The 16,055-nt window shown below is 44.7% G+C and overlaps 1 protein-coding gene and 1 non-coding gene across 3 annotated transcripts; both read right to left on the minus strand.

Moving 5' to 3' along the window:
• Positions 1-1,241: 1,241 nt before the first annotated feature.
• brd1a (bromodomain containing 1a) lies at positions 1,242-14,957 on the minus strand. 2 transcript variants are annotated; one of them, XM_068716896.1, is made up of 13 exons: positions 14,412-14,957; positions 12,150-13,557; positions 11,508-11,664; positions 11,129-11,260; positions 10,882-11,010; positions 9,320-9,632; positions 8,887-9,234; positions 6,793-7,386; positions 6,319-6,460; positions 5,864-5,997; positions 4,759-4,868; positions 4,054-4,208; positions 1,242-3,002 (listed from the first exon to the last, which is right to left on the minus strand). In XM_068716896.1, exons 2-13 carry the CDS (start codon positions 13,538-13,540, stop codon positions 2,819-2,821), a joined length of 3,789 nt encoding a protein of 1,262 aa, XP_068572997.1. In that variant the 5' UTR covers positions 13,541-13,557; positions 14,412-14,957; the 3' UTR covers positions 1,242-2,818. The 2 variants fall into 2 exon arrangements, with proteins under 2 accessions (XP_068572997.1, XP_068572996.1); XM_068716895.1 differs by having other exon boundaries at positions 11,496-11,664.
• Positions 9,860-9,932, minus strand: trnak-cuu (transfer RNA lysine (anticodon CUU)). The gene has a single exon. It is a non-coding gene; the product is annotated as a tRNA-Lys (tRNA).
• Positions 14,958-16,055: the final 1,098 nt, after the last annotated feature.

Here is a 16,055-nt window from a genome sequence, read left to right on the forward strand (position 1 = left end):
ATAACCCACCACATCATTTTGAGAAATACAGATTTTCTGTATTGTGTGATCTGCATAGCTTAATCTCAAAGAAACAAAGCTATGTAGTTTCTGGTTGTAAGGGCCAGCTCTCAAAATACATGTGAGAGCTGGCAGGCTGCTGCTGTTGCTTGAAGAGCAAGTATTCACACTTGAAAAGCCACATTTACATGAGAAAAAGCAGGTGGGATTGAATATGATTTAATTTCTTAAATGTAAATGTCCTTTGGCACTGCAACGATTCACGCTTCAAATGACATATCAACAAGGTGCACGCTGTACCAAGTGAGCAAACACTTTGAGATGGAAATGAATAATTAAACAATAACAAAATGGAGGCGCAAGTTCAAATGAGCAATTCCCACACAGTATTTAAATTTGATTTATTTTGTGGGCCAGATCGTCTTGAAAAAGCAGGAGGTTGTGCAAAATAAAAGATTAGTGCAGATTTGATTGCACTAAAAATTAAGGCTTGTGGTTCCAGGATGTAAAACAATATTCAAGGCAACAGAGTGAATCAATTGACAGTTAAGTTTAAGAAAGGGGAACAAGGAGAGAGAGTCAGGAATCTTGTCCAAACAAACAACTTCAAACATGGCCGCAGTGTTGAAGTCCTGATTGGTCTGATTAGGCTTGTGATTTGAAGGCATCATATGTGCTCGTAGCCTGTTTTCGGATCTGAAAATAAAGACAGAACCCTGCCCGACACAAATTCGACAGTTAAAAGTCTTGTGGACTGATTCTGACGCTACACGCATGTCAAATAAAGTTTACTTTCAAAAGGTGAGTCCAATCATTACTCTCCTAGACTTCCATTATAAACTCATGATCTCCAAAACTTCATATAAAAATTGCTGGAATACAGAAACCCACACTACGTAGCTGGCAACCTGTGGGACACAATTTGCTATTTAAGTGGACAATCATGGGCTGAGTAGATGAGCAGGGTGCGGTGCCATATGGCAGGTAGTAGGTTGAATTAGTGTCTGCCCTCTGCCAGCCATGAAGGAGGTTCAGTCCTTATAAGTGACATTGAGGAGAATTTGAGTCCCTCCTGTGCCCCAGTTAAGCCTCGGAAAAAAAAAGTAAATTTCATAATAAATATAATTTGAATTTCTGCTCCTTTACTTTAGCGGTGAGTTTGTGAATGCTTGAAACAAAAAGGTGACGAATCGAATAAGATACCGTCACTGAGAGACACTACATCAAAAACAAAGCATGTGTTCATATTTGTGTCTTTTATTTTTTTGCTAGAAAAACCCCCCAAAAAAACAGCCCCAGCAATATTTCATATGACCTGATTAAAAAAAGAATACTACGACAGTTAAGTACAAAATGAAATATATCAAAACGGCCCAATGCTACCCAGAAACAAATAGGCAATAGTATAAAATGAAATGTCTTGAAGTCTACAACTACAAAAAAAGATAGAAAAGGTTACTTAAAAAGAAAGCAAGTATCCACCACGAAATGTGCCACTTTACCACAATCAGTTCGCACGTCTTTCCTTATATAAAGTAATGCAAATACTTTACAATAAGTTACCGCAGGCCCGTCTCCCTATGACTACAGCAAAACCAAGTAACAGTCAAATGTATCACATAAAAGTACACTTTATACTTTTTTTTTCTTCTTTTTTTGGCAACAATTTCACACATCACACAGGAAATTAATCAGAAAAAAAAACAACGAAAAAAAACAAAAAAAACTTCTGGGGTAGCAACTTTTTTGGTTTCTTGAGAACAATATATACGTTCTGGGTCCACAACATCAGACTGCCTGTATGAGCTTCAGAGACTTCAAATCATATAAATATATATATGAACAAAAATATACTAAAACCATTTTGAATACAAAAAGGATTAATGCCAAATGGAAGCTTACGATTATAAACTTCAATAACTTAAAAAATTAATACATTTTTAGCCCTAATCTCCTTAATACTAAGGCTTTTGCACTTTTATTCTCCTTGATCATACATCACTGTCAAAATAGCACTCGCATGTTAGTGCCAAGAATGCATCAAGTATAAATACTAAGAAAACTCCTGTACAGTACCCATTTATGTCAAAACTACAAAATAAGTTAGTGTCAGGCAACTGTACAGATTATTTACAGTTTAAATACAAAAGGAAGGTATTTGTAAATGGAGATGACCAGTATGTAAATGGGGACCTTGACATAAGGTAATTAAAGGCTACAACGGAAAAACTTTTCATGTAGCTCATTTACCAAGCTACTGGATGCTTCTTTCTTTTTTTAATAACTTGTAAGAGAAATGATGATTGGCTGCCTGCCAAATTAACCGACCGATCAATCACGGTCAAAATGTAGCGGCCGTTGTCGAGTTCTTGTCTTACTACAAAGTCCTGACACCACAGGCGAGTTTAGTAAGGCTGCCAAGATGTAAGGAATCAATCACGGATGGGGTTTTCGCCTTGAAATGACAGACGTGATTGGTGGAGGAGGGGAAGGGGGGGGACATAAAGGAGCGGTCTCTAAGCACAGTTACGGGCCTGGAGTTGGAGAGGATAAGATAGACACATTCATTTCAGCAGCAGCCGTATCCCATCGGCACATGGTAAGAGTGTGGGCGTGAGTAGGAATGGATGAGGAAGAGACACCACCTGTTACAGCAGGTGCCCGGTAAACATTTGAGTCTCCTGCAGAAACGGAGAGAGAGTTGGTGGAGAGGAAGGTATTTGGTACAGGAGAGGTAAAGATTGTGTGTGTGTGTGTGTGTGTGTGTGTGTGTGTGTGTGTGTGTGTGTGTGAGAGAAGAGACAGTCAGCGAGCGTCATCAGTCCACGTCACTGAGGTCGCTGACTGGCTCGTCCTGCACTATGCTCAGGTGGTTCATGGCGCGGCTGTAGGCGATCTGGACGGCCTTGCGAACGCTGGACGTGCGTCCCTCCATCATTTTGATTTTGTCTATGGTCTTGTCCATTCCCAGAGGAACCATCTTGGATCTAGGAAGCCACTGCCTGAAGGCGAAAGGACAGCATCGATGTAACCAAACCCAAGCAGTTGCTGGTTTTTTTTCATGGTTATAGAAGTATCATTTCCCAGTAATATTTCACTCTTTTCATAAGAAAACTGGGATTTCTTGTAATAAACTAGGTTTGATTTGAAACAAAAAGCTACAGATAAGTTGTGTTTATTCTCATATGTGTGTGAGCGAACACAATGACAACCACCATAAGTGCCATCACATGTTCTGAAAACAGAAATAAGCCGTTCATCAGGAATCTGTAAATATTTGGAATTTTCCTTTGATTAATAACAACCAATTACTACATTTTCTGTCAATTGACTACTTGTTTCAACACTTATCTGGAGAAGGCACCTTTCTTTTTTTCACACACACAAAACTATAAGTCACAGGCTTTGTTTCTGCAGGGAAAGTTGTGAAATGTGTGTCAAAACTCACAGTAAACACCGCAATCTCAGTGTTCAACCCCAAGAATAGCTTTTTAAGATAAACGATGTGTATGGAAAAGGAGATGTACTTATGACTTCTGGTGACTAGTAGTTCTCTTGAATACCTATGTTGAATGCACTTATTGTAAGTCGCTTTGGATAAAAGCGTCTGCTAAATGACTGTAATGTAATGTAATGTAATGTAATGTGTGCCCCAAGACAAAACTGAATAAAACTAAGGAGTATTTAATCAACTGATTGATGGTAAAGGACAAAACAAAAAGCTCTTTTCAGACATGTAACAAACAATATTAATTATTGGTGTATTAAATTATATTTTTTGACTCTTTTGATATCCCATTGTGACACAAAGGCTACAGTACCACCATCACTGTTAAAGACTGAAAATCACTTTCCCAGTGATGGGAGTCCAGGTGGAATTTTCAAAACGCCTGTCGAGGCGAGGGGCAATTCGTCGCCTCTCGACAGTTAATGTGACGCAGCCACGAGAAAATAATGATCAGCTGACTGACGTGTTTGACAGGTTTACCCTTGTAGAGGCCCGGCGGCGGCAGCGGCGGCTTAAATCATTCCCGCGGACGGGGTGGCACTCACCAGCTGCGCTTGTTGTCGAAGAAGAGGACGAGATAGAGCTTCTCTTCTGCTTTGTACTGCATCTGTTCTCCGATGCGGAGCACGTCCATGGGGGGCATGGGGATGGACACCCCGTTGTGCTGGCAGCCCACGCGCGGCATGTGCGGGTCGATGATCTACTCACAGTGGGAGCGGAGAGAGGGAGTGGGGGGGGTGGCCGTTACACACAGATTGGTGCTCATAAATGCAGAGGAAAGGCAAACATACATCCACCCACGGAATCACTCAAGCATATAGTAAAGATGTCTCCACTGTACATACACACACACACACACACACACACACACACACACACACACACACACACACACACACACACACACACACACACACACACACACACACACACACACACACACACACACACACACACACACACACACTTCCAGCTTGAAGCAATAGCATTCTTTTACTCATTTGTCCTTTCATCCTGAGGTCAAATTGAGCTGGTTAACAGTGAAAGGCTGCCACCTAGTGGAAAAACAGGACATCCCCCAAGACTGTCCACTGGACACCTAAAAAGAACAGCTGTAGTGAAACTATTGCTTCACCCTGCGGGACAAGAGCGTCATAATCATGTTCCAACGTGAAGAGATGACAGTAAAACGTCAGAGTACAGAGACAGCAGTCAGTGATTGTCATGCGTTCTCTCCAACAAACACTCACCAAGGCAGGGTAGGAAGGGTATCCACTACATTTGGCCCAAACTAGCTTTAGGGGTTCCAATGCAACTGTTGCAGCACTAGCGGGCATCCAAATATTGCTGTTGCCAACCTCTATGGAAGCAGGAACAACACCAAACAAAGTCACGTGTGGGGTTTAAAAACACAAGAAACACATTTTCCAAAGCCGTGCTGCACGTGCAGGACCACAATCAGGGCGGGAAATTCACTTTTCCCTTTTTAAGAGCCACAGTGAACGACAGATATTCAAATTTACCAACCACTTTTGGCGTTTTGTTGGCCAAATGGGAATTTTCAGATGAGGGAAGAGGCTCCAGCTGCTGACTGGTTACGCGCCATGATGGCAGGCAGAGCATAAAGGCTCACCGGTCAGTGCCAAAAGCCACAAGAAGTTGGCTGCTGGTAATTTCCAACCGTTTTTTTATGTGTATGTGTGAAAATACCAGGTGTTTGCAAGTTCTATCAAGTTTAACTTTTAGGAACAAATATAAAAAGGCCAATTCTCCAGCTCAACAGGGAAAAGATTTTAAAGCACCTGCAAACATCTGGCGATAGACACAACTACTCACTGTGCTGTATGGCTTATTGGCCACACTGATTACTGGACAAGACTGAGTGCAACAGGCTACAATACATGTTGTGTCAAGCTTGACTTGTTGACTTGTACAACAGCAAGCCATTCCCACCTACTGACAAATATATATGTATTGTTGTATATTCCGGCTCATACGCTAGAAGAAATTGCATTCTAATGTATATTTGACCCTGAAAGTCCAGTAACATCTTACAGTTCTCAATGTAGTGTTTCCTCATATATACAATTAGATATTTTTCTTAATAGCTAAATTAAAGTTTTATTGATATCAATATCGAGCTAAAAATTCAGTATTATTTAGGAAAAGGCAAACAATTGTGTAGAGTGTAGCACAGAATTCATAAGATCAATTAAATATCAATGTTTCACTGGAAAACATCCTGTCTATTTATTCAAAATGGAGTATAAATTGGGTAGTTTGTACACATAATTTTAAGACTAACCCTCACACATGCATGCAGATGTTATTTGACACACAATGCAGCCAGCTTACCGGCAGCGATTCGAGCAGCTTTTGCAAAATTCCCGGTTTCGATGCAGGCGATTAGTTCGCTCTTATCGTCCACAGTGTTTCTCCGGACCAAGGCGGGTTTTCCTTTCCCACATTTTGGAAGACTGAGAACAGTGCTACAAACGAAGAAAAAGACACACACACACACACACACCAGAGTCAACTTGAGAGACAAAACAGCTGCTGCTGATTGAACAATAGAAGAGTGGAACAACAAATCTTTAGGACCTGCTGTTATTTATTTGTTTTTTATATATACACTTTTCAACACCATTTTCCCAGTATGACATGCACTGCTTTTAAATAGTGTTAAAAAAAGAACTCCTCTATAAACTCAAAGACTTTTAACCACAGTGTGTTTAATAAAAGACCCTGCTTTGAAGTCAAATCCAAACAAAAAGCACCAGAACAGACATGTCCTCTATCTGCTGGGTTACCTGGTGCTTCCTGGCAGACTGCTACATGAGGAGATGGAGGACTCAGAGGCACAGCGTCTTCGTGGCTCCACAGGCCTACTGGCTCTACTACAGCCTACTAGTTCCTTCTCCTCGTCCACCTCCAGGAAACCGCTCGACAAGCCTGAGACAGAACACAACAGAACACAAAAATGCTTATGACAGTTATTCAAATGTTAATGTGTCTGCATTGGCTGCAGGTTACAACTCATGTAAATCAGTAATCAAATGTCTGTTGTTACTCACTGCTGTGCTGTTTTGACTGTGATGACTTGTATGTGGTGTAACGGCTAATTGCGATGTTTCAACTTCAATTTCATGGGTTGGCAGCACAGCTAAATACTGCTCTACTAATTGAAATCAGAGCGTTGAAGAAATGTCATTCATACTCTGCCATATGGCAGCTCAAAGAACATGCAGAAAATCGGGAGTCTTTCTGTTCACACTTGTTCTTACCAGTGTCGAGTCGCTTCACAGGGGACTCTCCCTCCTCTTCGTGCTCTCCCTCTCCTCCCTCCTCCTCCTCCTCGCTGTCCCTGCTGCCGCTGTGCTTCCTCTTCTTGCTGTGAAGCAGCGTCTCCAGCCTGGGTATGACCACCGACAGGAAGGATTTGGAGCCAAGCTGTGCGCCGTCTTCAGCTTCCTCCTCCTCCTCCTCGCCCTCTTTTCCGTCGACTCCGCCGGCCCCCGTGCCCCCTCTCCTCGGGGGCTTGTGGGGACTGGCGGCCTTCGACTTGCGGAAGAGCACGGCGGTCCGCCGGTTGACCGTGCCCGTGGGCTCCGTGAGGGTCGAAGTGGTCACCACGCTCACGTCCCCGTCCAGCAGCGAGTTCTGGAGGCCATCGCGGGAGTGGCCGTTGAGGCGAGGGGCGGAGGACAGCAGCTCTGGTATTTGCCCGTCGAACCGTGCAAACTTGCTCGGATGCGTGTCTTTGCAGTCCGGGGCGGCGTCAATTGGTTTGAGGGTGGGGGGCCCGGGGTCCGTTTCCGAGTGGATGAGGAGAGGGATGGAGTCCGAAGGCTCCAGTTTAGGAGGAAGAGACTTGTCTCCTGTAAGGGAGAAGAGGAGAAAAGGCACACAGACAAGCTGCTTATAGTCATCATTTTGACTACACAGCCAACATTAATCATCCAAACTGCGAACATTAAGCACAACACATATTATTCACGTTACGCCACACAGACTGTTATGGACCCACAATTTGTTTCCTCTGGTGAGGTGCATCAGTTTGTTTTTTTGTTCCCTGTTTTATTATTCATATAAATGTATTTTTCCCTTCTCTTTCATCCTCATTACTATTTCCTCATGGTGCTATAGAAATAGAAAATAATACTTGTGGTAATAGATTAGCTATGCAGAACAGCACAATGACATTCTTGGCATACTATTTTGGAAGAATAAAAAAAAAAAAAAGCTATTCATAAAAAGTAAAAACCATAAACTATAAAGGAAAGGTCCAGCCATGACAAAGACAAAAAATATGACCTGCAGTATAATGCTATTACCAACAGTAAAGCGCTGCAACACCCACACTCTGTCCTTGTGTTTGGAGAAGTGCTGACATTGCATATTATCATATGGCTTTTAGGTTTATCATAAAAGTAAAACAAGGCACTATTTAGCATAACACAGAGGCACTTTTATGAATAAAGAATGAGCGCAAAATGACTTTTTCCTTTCTCCCCCACCCCCACCCACTAGCAATCTTAATGTGACTCAGCGAGTGTGCTGTGAGTTTAGACTTTAAGCACCACTGCAGTGACACAGTGTGATACTACAGTAACACGGGGACGTGACCTCGTCCACACATTTTCTGCAGTGATTCTAGTCGGGGGATGTTGGTTCTGAGCCCAAAGTGCTCTCTCCCATTCAGGGATCGATAACACAGAGACATCAGGACAACCATGAGACCCATGTAATCCTTAAAAAAAAAGTTGGTACTCTCTGGTTCTGTGTGCCGAAGTCACTGAAAAAAACTTAAGAAACATTACCACTAATTATCCAATAAAAATGAAAAGGTTTTATCAGTTAACTATATAATTAAGATGGGGTTTTTTGGCTCTCTAGTGTTGGCGAATAAAGGTTCATGTTGACAGCCAAAGGCGCCGCTTTCCCAAATACCAGGAACATCTGTGGCGTTTTTAGCTAATTTCCCCGAAACAGCGGACAGATGCTCACCTCAACACAAACAGTGTACGGTTCATAATGATTATGTGTTAAAGTAACCTGATAATCAGATTTAATCGCCATTTTCTTCTCTTCCAAATCGCTTAAAATAATCGGAGATGAGGAAGAAGATTCAGAGGACTGGGAGCAGGCTTGTGATGAATTACTGAAAGCAGCAAAGACGACGATACCACCATGTTTCAGACGCACTTGGTACGAGAAAAGGCATGTGACATTGCTCTGTAAGGCTATGTTTTGGGTCGGGGGCTAACCTCTGACCTCAGGATATTAAGGACATGTGAGGCTTAAAATACCAAAGCCAAACAGAAAATGCTCTTTCTAAAAAAAAAAAAAAAAAATGGCTAACCCAGGTCAACACATACCCTCATCATCTGGAAAATGTCCATTGGGCTTCAATCTCTCTTCTTTAGGTGTACTCAACTCTGGGCGGGAGGCAGCTGATGAAGATGATGCTGATGTGGAGGGAGTCGAATGGTGGTGGTGGTGGTGATGGTGGTGATGGTGGTGATGATGGTGGCTGGAGGGTAGGACTCTCTTTAGGCTCATTTCATTGCGCACATCGTTGATGGTCTTTTTGAGCAGCTTCAGGCGCTTGCTGCGGGAGGGGCTGGACTTCATGGCACAGGTCAGGTCAAACTTCTCAAGTAGCTGCTGCAGCTGCTTGTCCAGAGACAGGTGCTCCCGATTGGCTGGCGTCAGTAGGCGGTCCACTGCGGAGAGAAACGTGGTTTTGCTCAACACATTCTATGGACATCTCTGGATATCTATAACGGTGCAAAACGCATCGCCCCTTACCGTCCTCCCAAGAAAAGGATGTGGGTGCTTTGATTTCCGGAGCTTCGGCCAGATGCACGCCGCTCTCCGCGTCGAAGCCGATTTTCTCCACGTCTCGCCAGGCCTTTCTGAGCAGGGACCCGCCCTGGTCTCGGAGGCGAACAGCAGCCCGGTAGAAATAGGTGTCCTTTGAGTTGTATTTCATGCAATTATCAATAATGAGGTTGAAGTCGTTCTGAAACTGTTCAAAGTTGTTGTAGGCCTGTGTGTCGATGCGCTGCCGCATGGTGGAGAAGTCCATCGGGTGCTTGATGTGGTCGAGGTAGTCGGGCACCTACAGGAAACAGCAGATCATTTTTTAGAATTACTTCCACCGTGAAAACAGAAACGAATCATATATGTTGCAAGTCAACCTAACATTCTTGACAAATATATAATACTAAGGTCGTTCACAGAAGATCATGTTGGGGCATATTATCTTTTACGACATGGCAACCCCCGTCTAAAAAGACTGCAGACAACATCAATACCGTTCCAAATTGACCCAAGAGAAAAAGATTGCACCCAACGTGGGGCTCGAACCCACAACCCTGAGATTAAGAGTCTCATGCTCTACCGACTGAGATAGCCAGGCGTGCCCAGGAAGGAACCCTTTACCTTTTTTGGACGTCGCCATCTGCCAGTGGACCTTACTCTCAGGTTACACATTCCACTTGACGGGAAGTCACACTGCTCAACACTGTCTACATAGTTGTCTGCTGTCTGTCGTCTTTGTGGCATGTAACTTGTAACACATGTGGCAATGCATGGGAAAGCAAAGGCCGTGATTATTTGCTGTGTGTGTGTGTGTGTGTGTGTGTGTGTGTGTGTGTGTGTGTGTGTGTGTGTGTGTGTGTGTGTGTGTGTGTGTGTGTGTGTGTGTGTGTGTGTGTGACAGCATCTCTGAAGCGGTTATTTGGCAATCAGGCAGAGAAACCGGTAAAACAGACGCACTGTTTTTTCCGTTGGCGGCCTTTTCATTCTGTTGAAATATGAACCAGCAGGTCCAGTTTGGAGCCATGTCACACAGGAAGCCTCTGGGTGGCAACGTAAGTCTGTGCACTCTGGACCATACACCTCTTAAAAAGTGAATTATGCCGTTACACTCTTCAACGACTCATTGCCCGAGAGCCAAACGACAAATCATCATTCAACAAAGTGCATACAGTACTGCGAGATATTGTACCCAACATGTCTGATTAGTCAACACAATGCATGTTGTCCCCAAAAAAACCTGCAGAGCCAGAATCAGCTTTTTTTTTGCAGCACTATCTGTGTTCACTTGGTGCAGCCCCCTGTCACAACACTACAATTTTCCACTATTGCACACAATAAATAAAATAACAGACTGAGATGAAATACATCCACATAGCAGCAAGAAAATGAAATCATCGCTTCAGTGAAGCAAGGAATTGTAACACAGCATATTGTACTTTTTTCATAGGTTTGTGGCATCCAAAGGAGAGAGAAAAAAAGTAGGTAATAGATTATGGGTGGACAAAGTCAACAACAGAACGTGTGATTGTGTCTCTACTGAAGTTCACCTCATTGACATCCACCGGCTGGGTGAAGATCTTGGCCTGGTCTTTAATCTGGAGCTGGTCCAACAGCGCTCTGAGCAAAATACTGAAGGGACTCAACTGTATCTCTAGGAGGGTCTCCTGCAGTCGGATCTGCAACACAGCACAGAGGGGAAACCATTAGAGGATCAGATGGTTTCATTCTTTCAGCAGAATATTATCTGACCACAGGTGATGTTAGAAGGCTGCCCATTGGTTCCTGCACTCCTACCTCTTCCCTCTTGAGCTTCTCCCTCTTGCGGATTAGCTCCAGCAGCAGCCGGGCTCTCTCCAGGTCGTGTCGGAGGCGGTGCCACTCCTTCAACTGGTCCTTCAGCGCCCTGCTCTCCTCCTCACACTGCCGCTGGAGACCACATTAAAACAAAAAATACACACATTTAAAGCATGAGATAGAATCGAAAAAGGAAATACTTGGAAAAACATTCAAATGTAAAAAGGATTAAAAAAATGTGTTAAAATGACTGGCTGAATGTAAAATTATTAGACATTTCAACTTCTAACAGCTACTGGTACGTTTGTAAAAAAAAAATTAAAAAAAAGGCAAAATGAAGACTGAAAGTCCTCTGTGGTTGACTGACAGATGAACAAACCGGTTGCGCGTTCTTCTGAGACTGCATGCTTGTCTGAAGGCGTCTGATGAGGGGAAGCCCGTTCCTGGATTGCCTCTTTAACGTCCAGTAATTTAGGACAAGCTCCACGAACGCCTTCTTCTTCTGAATGGACACCTGGTTCAGAATGGTTTGTAACCTAGGGGAGCCGGGAAGACAGGTATTAGGAGGATACCGCCGGGGAGGGACGGCGACGACTACTAGCACACCTCAAGAGTCAGAAGGCTGCTTGCTCCAAATATGCAAGCCGAGTACATTTTTAGACTGGTCCTGGTTAATGAGTAATATTGACATTAACAGCTATAGACAAGCTTTAAACAGCATTTTAAAAGGCACTCGATACAGACCAAAAGCACGTGAGCAGACTACCAAAGTTTCTATTTGTGAAGGCAGACATTCACCAGTGTCAAAACCATGCTCAAAACCTGCAACGGCCAATGTTTGTACATCAACAACAGTATGCACTGTCAGCGTGCTTGAGAAAGACAGACAAGCCTTCCCTATACGACCACTCACACACAGTAAATGTAACTGAATATGCCATCCCAACTGACCCAACATTCGGGGGAAGAAGGCCCGTAAGCCGACGCACCACCTCCCATCATGAATACAACTCAAGCATACCTGTGAGCAGGAAACGTAGGCACAGTAGCAAGGGTTGCAGCTTCAGGTTCAGGTTCAGGCTCTGGCTTTTTACTCTTCTTCTTTCCCTTTGACTGTCCTTTACCAACGCCTCTCCCTTTATCCACTTTCTTACACAGTCCATTTCGGGGTTTGGCATCATCATAGATTGTAAGAGGCCTCCTTATACACCCGTTAGGAGTGTGAGCTCCACAGTAGGCAGTCTTTTTCACAGAGAACGTGGGCTCTCCGGTGTCCGTTACATCTTTGATTGGCTCCATCTTCATGAAGAGGCCGGCCTTTTGGGCACAGCTGACGTGGAAGGCGGTGTAACAGTTGGCTTTGTGGCACTGGATGCACGCCCCGACGCCTCTCTCCTTGCAGAGGTAGCAGGTGAGCTTCCAGCGAGCCGGGGGAATGTGGCTGACGCCGTCGATGGGTTCGATGAAGGTGGTGTTGGAGAAGCCGACCTCGGGGACCCAGAGGGCGCACACCACGTGGCCCCAGCGGTCGTCGTCCGTCTTTTTCACCGCCCCGCCCTTGTTGGGGCAAAGGATGCAGTCTGCGGGCTGCGTGGGCAACTGGAGGCAGTGTCTGCAAAGCCACTGGCCCTCGGGAATGTAGGGCACGCCGTAACATTCCTGGTGCACAGCCACGTTGCACATGTCACAAAACAGGATGGCGTTGCTGTTGTGACACTCTCCGTCCATGCAGATGCAGCAGACGGCGTCCTCGTCGATGGGGGCTTGCTTTTCGCCGCCCTGATCCAGACTCTCCAAGTGCAGCTCTTTCTCAAAGCGGTCGACGAGGAACTCAAAGACGTTGTGAGACACCTGACTGACCCCTTCGCTTCTCCGTTTTTCGTTCACTAAATCCAGCCAGGCATAATCTTCCTCATCCATGTCATACTCCGTTTCCTCGTCCAGCTCTTCCTCCGTCTTCTCCGTGTATTTGTAAAAGGCAGCTGAGCGCTTAGGAACTGCTGGAAGATTATACTCCACCGTACGAAATTTGGGCTCCTGAAGCTTTGGAGCGGCATTACTAGCGGCCTGATGGCCACCTCCCTCTGCGTGAACAGTGATGCCCAGGGCAGCGTTTCTCTTCTCCTGGTTGTTTTTTAGTCTGACTGACCTCAGGAGGACCTGCTGCTGTGGTTTCTCAGCATTCTCCTTATTGCTGGTGCACTCCATCATCTCCTGCACCATGGGGTCGTCGTCCGAGATCACGTCCAGCTGGTCGTAGATGCTGATCCGATGGAGGCGGCCATCGAGATCGAACTCCACCATGCGCTGCGCCTGGGCGTAAGTCAGGATCTGCTTGTTGGGGGAAGGCTTGATGGGAGACGGGGGCCTCTGCGGCACCGCAACCCGGTGCTGCCGAGCTTTCTTCTTCATCTTGGCGCTCCGTGTTGCTGTGGAGACAGAGTGGGGAGAATGTATTTGTATGGTGTTTCAATTTATTGAGGAATTGGGTCAGGATAAACAAAGACCACCCTTACTGATACAGTATTCTGTGGCGTAAAGCTAACTTTCTTCATGATCGACAAACTCCACTTTGCACAGTACAAAACATTCTAACGGCAACATAAGTGACAATGCATTTATTGTTCGCATCAGCACAAGATAATGCAATAGAAGTATTGTGCAAACTGCAAATAAGACAAATGATATAGATATAACTGCAAGAAATAACCATGCATTATAACGGATTGCTATGATAATGAACTTGAGAGATAAGGTAGTCTAAGTTTCACATTGTGTGATTTGAATGCATTACACTTTAGTAACGTTAAAGTCAACCAGCTGACAAAGAGAACACAGGGAAACTTCCGCTGATGTTACAGCTTCAAAACTACAGAAACTATGTTGTGGACTGGTGTGTAACGTTAGTAGCCAGCTTGTACGTTTACAGTTTTGTCAATGAGCTGAGACCTTTAAATGCGCTGGGAGGCGGCCACACAGGGCACTTTCAACATGACTGCGCAGGAGTTAGCGCTTGCCCATTTGGTGCAGAGATGGAATTTCCTCTCAAAATAACGAGTCAACAGTCAAAGTGGCCAAGTTGCTAACAATAACATTAGCGAGTCGGCTAACTAGCAAGAGGAGCTAGCCACCCCCCCTTAAACGGAGCAAATGGCGTCAAACAAAACAGAGCTTTTTAAAACAACGCACGTTAATTCACGTTGAACACGCATTTTGCAGATGCGCTGACTGATTTCTCGTGGTCACCATTCAAAGAAAAGCACATTAAACAAAAAGAACATACCTCGGATTCACGAGCAGCTTTGCTAGTTGAGGAAGACGGTAGCCAGCCAGCAGCCTTACAAAGCAATGGCGACTCGGCCTGCTAAGTGGCTCTAAATCCGTACACAGTGTTCTCATCCAACGGGCGATACTGGGGGTCTGTTCAGTTACTAATAAAATAAGAAAGATGCCTGCTTGGTGCCTGTGAAGTTTCGATATTGAAATCTACAGAGGACATGCAACTGTTTGCTTTGTGGACCACTCATAGGCTAGAGCCACTCGCTAGCCACAATCGACCAGGAGCAAATAGCTCTAGCAGCGGTACGCACGGCTCATCCCCCAACACAACAATGCGTTTCACCAGACAACTCCCACCCGCACGCACAACTCTACGTGTGACGCTGGAGGTCATGTTGGTGGTGAGTCGTAGATTTCACACAAAAGCCCATCTGTCACACAGTCAATGCGTTGCCTTTTGTCGATCCTTTACTAGCTACGCGCAGACAAAAGCTCCAAAAACAAAGCGCGAATTGGAGCAATTGCACCACTGTCTGCGTAAAAGCTGAGACCTATCTCCGTTTTGGATCTCTGGACGAACGGATATAAGTTTCAAACTGGGTAACGTTATGTATTTCTAGCTGGCATGCTCTGAGCTATTGATTCAGTACATCTAGTTACACAGTCAGGACACAAGCGGAATAACAGCAGACCCTACTATGCCCCACCCTGGTGACCAGTTGGCCCTAAACCCTATCCTTAGCGCTGTAATAACGCATTGTGGTGATAAACTAGTATGATCCTATCTGAAACCAGTTTATTACCCTAAAAAAGCTGCTTTTCCAGAATGACCGTGAATGCAACACACGGCAGCAGTCATTTAGTAATTGAAAAGTAACTATTTCGTAGTCAGTTACTTTAACAACAAGCTACATTATGTTTGGTCTATTTTGTCTTTGTTTTTAGATAAACTCTCTTTTAGATTCATTCCAGGATTCGTCCTGAGTTAAAAAAAAAAAAAAAAAAGAGGAAGCAATTTAGTTTAGCAACTGTTGAAGAATTACATACTACTTTATTAGTGTCATTGTTAGTATCATCATCTCAATACAGCGTTACTTATGATAATAAAAGTTAATGCACGATGGTACGTGACATATTACTTAAATGTCTGACACCCCCTCCGAAGACCCTTGTGCCCGATGACATCATTAAAACATGTTCCTTCCGTCCGACGCTGTGTGGAGCTGCTCCGGCCGAACGTGAACTGCTAGCGAGCCAAGGAGACAAAAGCAACAAAGTGAACCCCCCCCTCCGGATCAATCAAATGTGTCATATTTAACCGTTTAGGAGCCGAAACCCAGTGATCCCACCGGCATACTTCACAGTAAGTACTCCGAGCACACGTACATGTCCGCGGAGGGTTTAACGGGGCCAGAACGTCGTGGTTGAGAGCTGGTCTGATTCGGATCCCGTGTGGTTCGTGTGTTGCCACGGCTGGGTTCTGCCTCGCCAGGTTAGCTAGTGTGTCCTGTGTGTGTGTGTGTGTGGCCTAGCTGGCAGCTAACCAGCTAGCATCCGTGCTGTGGTCCGAAATATACTAAACGGACCATTACGGCGTTAATGGGATACGTGTAGAACTTGCAATGTGTCGAATATTTGTGCTACAAAT

The sequence above is a fragment of the Cebidichthys violaceus genome, unplaced genomic scaffold (genome assembly GCF_023349555.1).
Source record: "Cebidichthys violaceus isolate CVI_PGR_0920_01 unplaced genomic scaffold, fCebVio1.0.p SCAF_21, whole genome shotgun sequence".
Classification (NCBI taxonomy): domain Eukaryota; kingdom Metazoa; phylum Chordata; class Actinopteri; order Perciformes; family Stichaeidae; genus Cebidichthys; species Cebidichthys violaceus.

What these genes read in the sequence shown, in the direction of transcription:
- brd1a (XM_068716895.1), bottom strand. Translation starts at nt 13,540, where the DNA reads ATGAAGAAGAAAGCTCGGCAGCACCGGGTTGCGGTGCCGCAGAGGCCC. An exon ending in CCTACGTTTCCTGCTCACAG is followed by an intron (nt 11,665 to 12,149) that starts GTATGCTTGAGT and finishes CGGCTCCCCTAG; the next exon opens with GTTACAAACCATTCTGAACC. An exon ending in ACATTTTCCAGATGATGAGG is followed by an intron (nt 7,387 to 8,886) that starts GTATGTGTTGAC and finishes TCTCCCTTACAG; the next exon opens with GAGACAAGTCTCTTCCTCCT.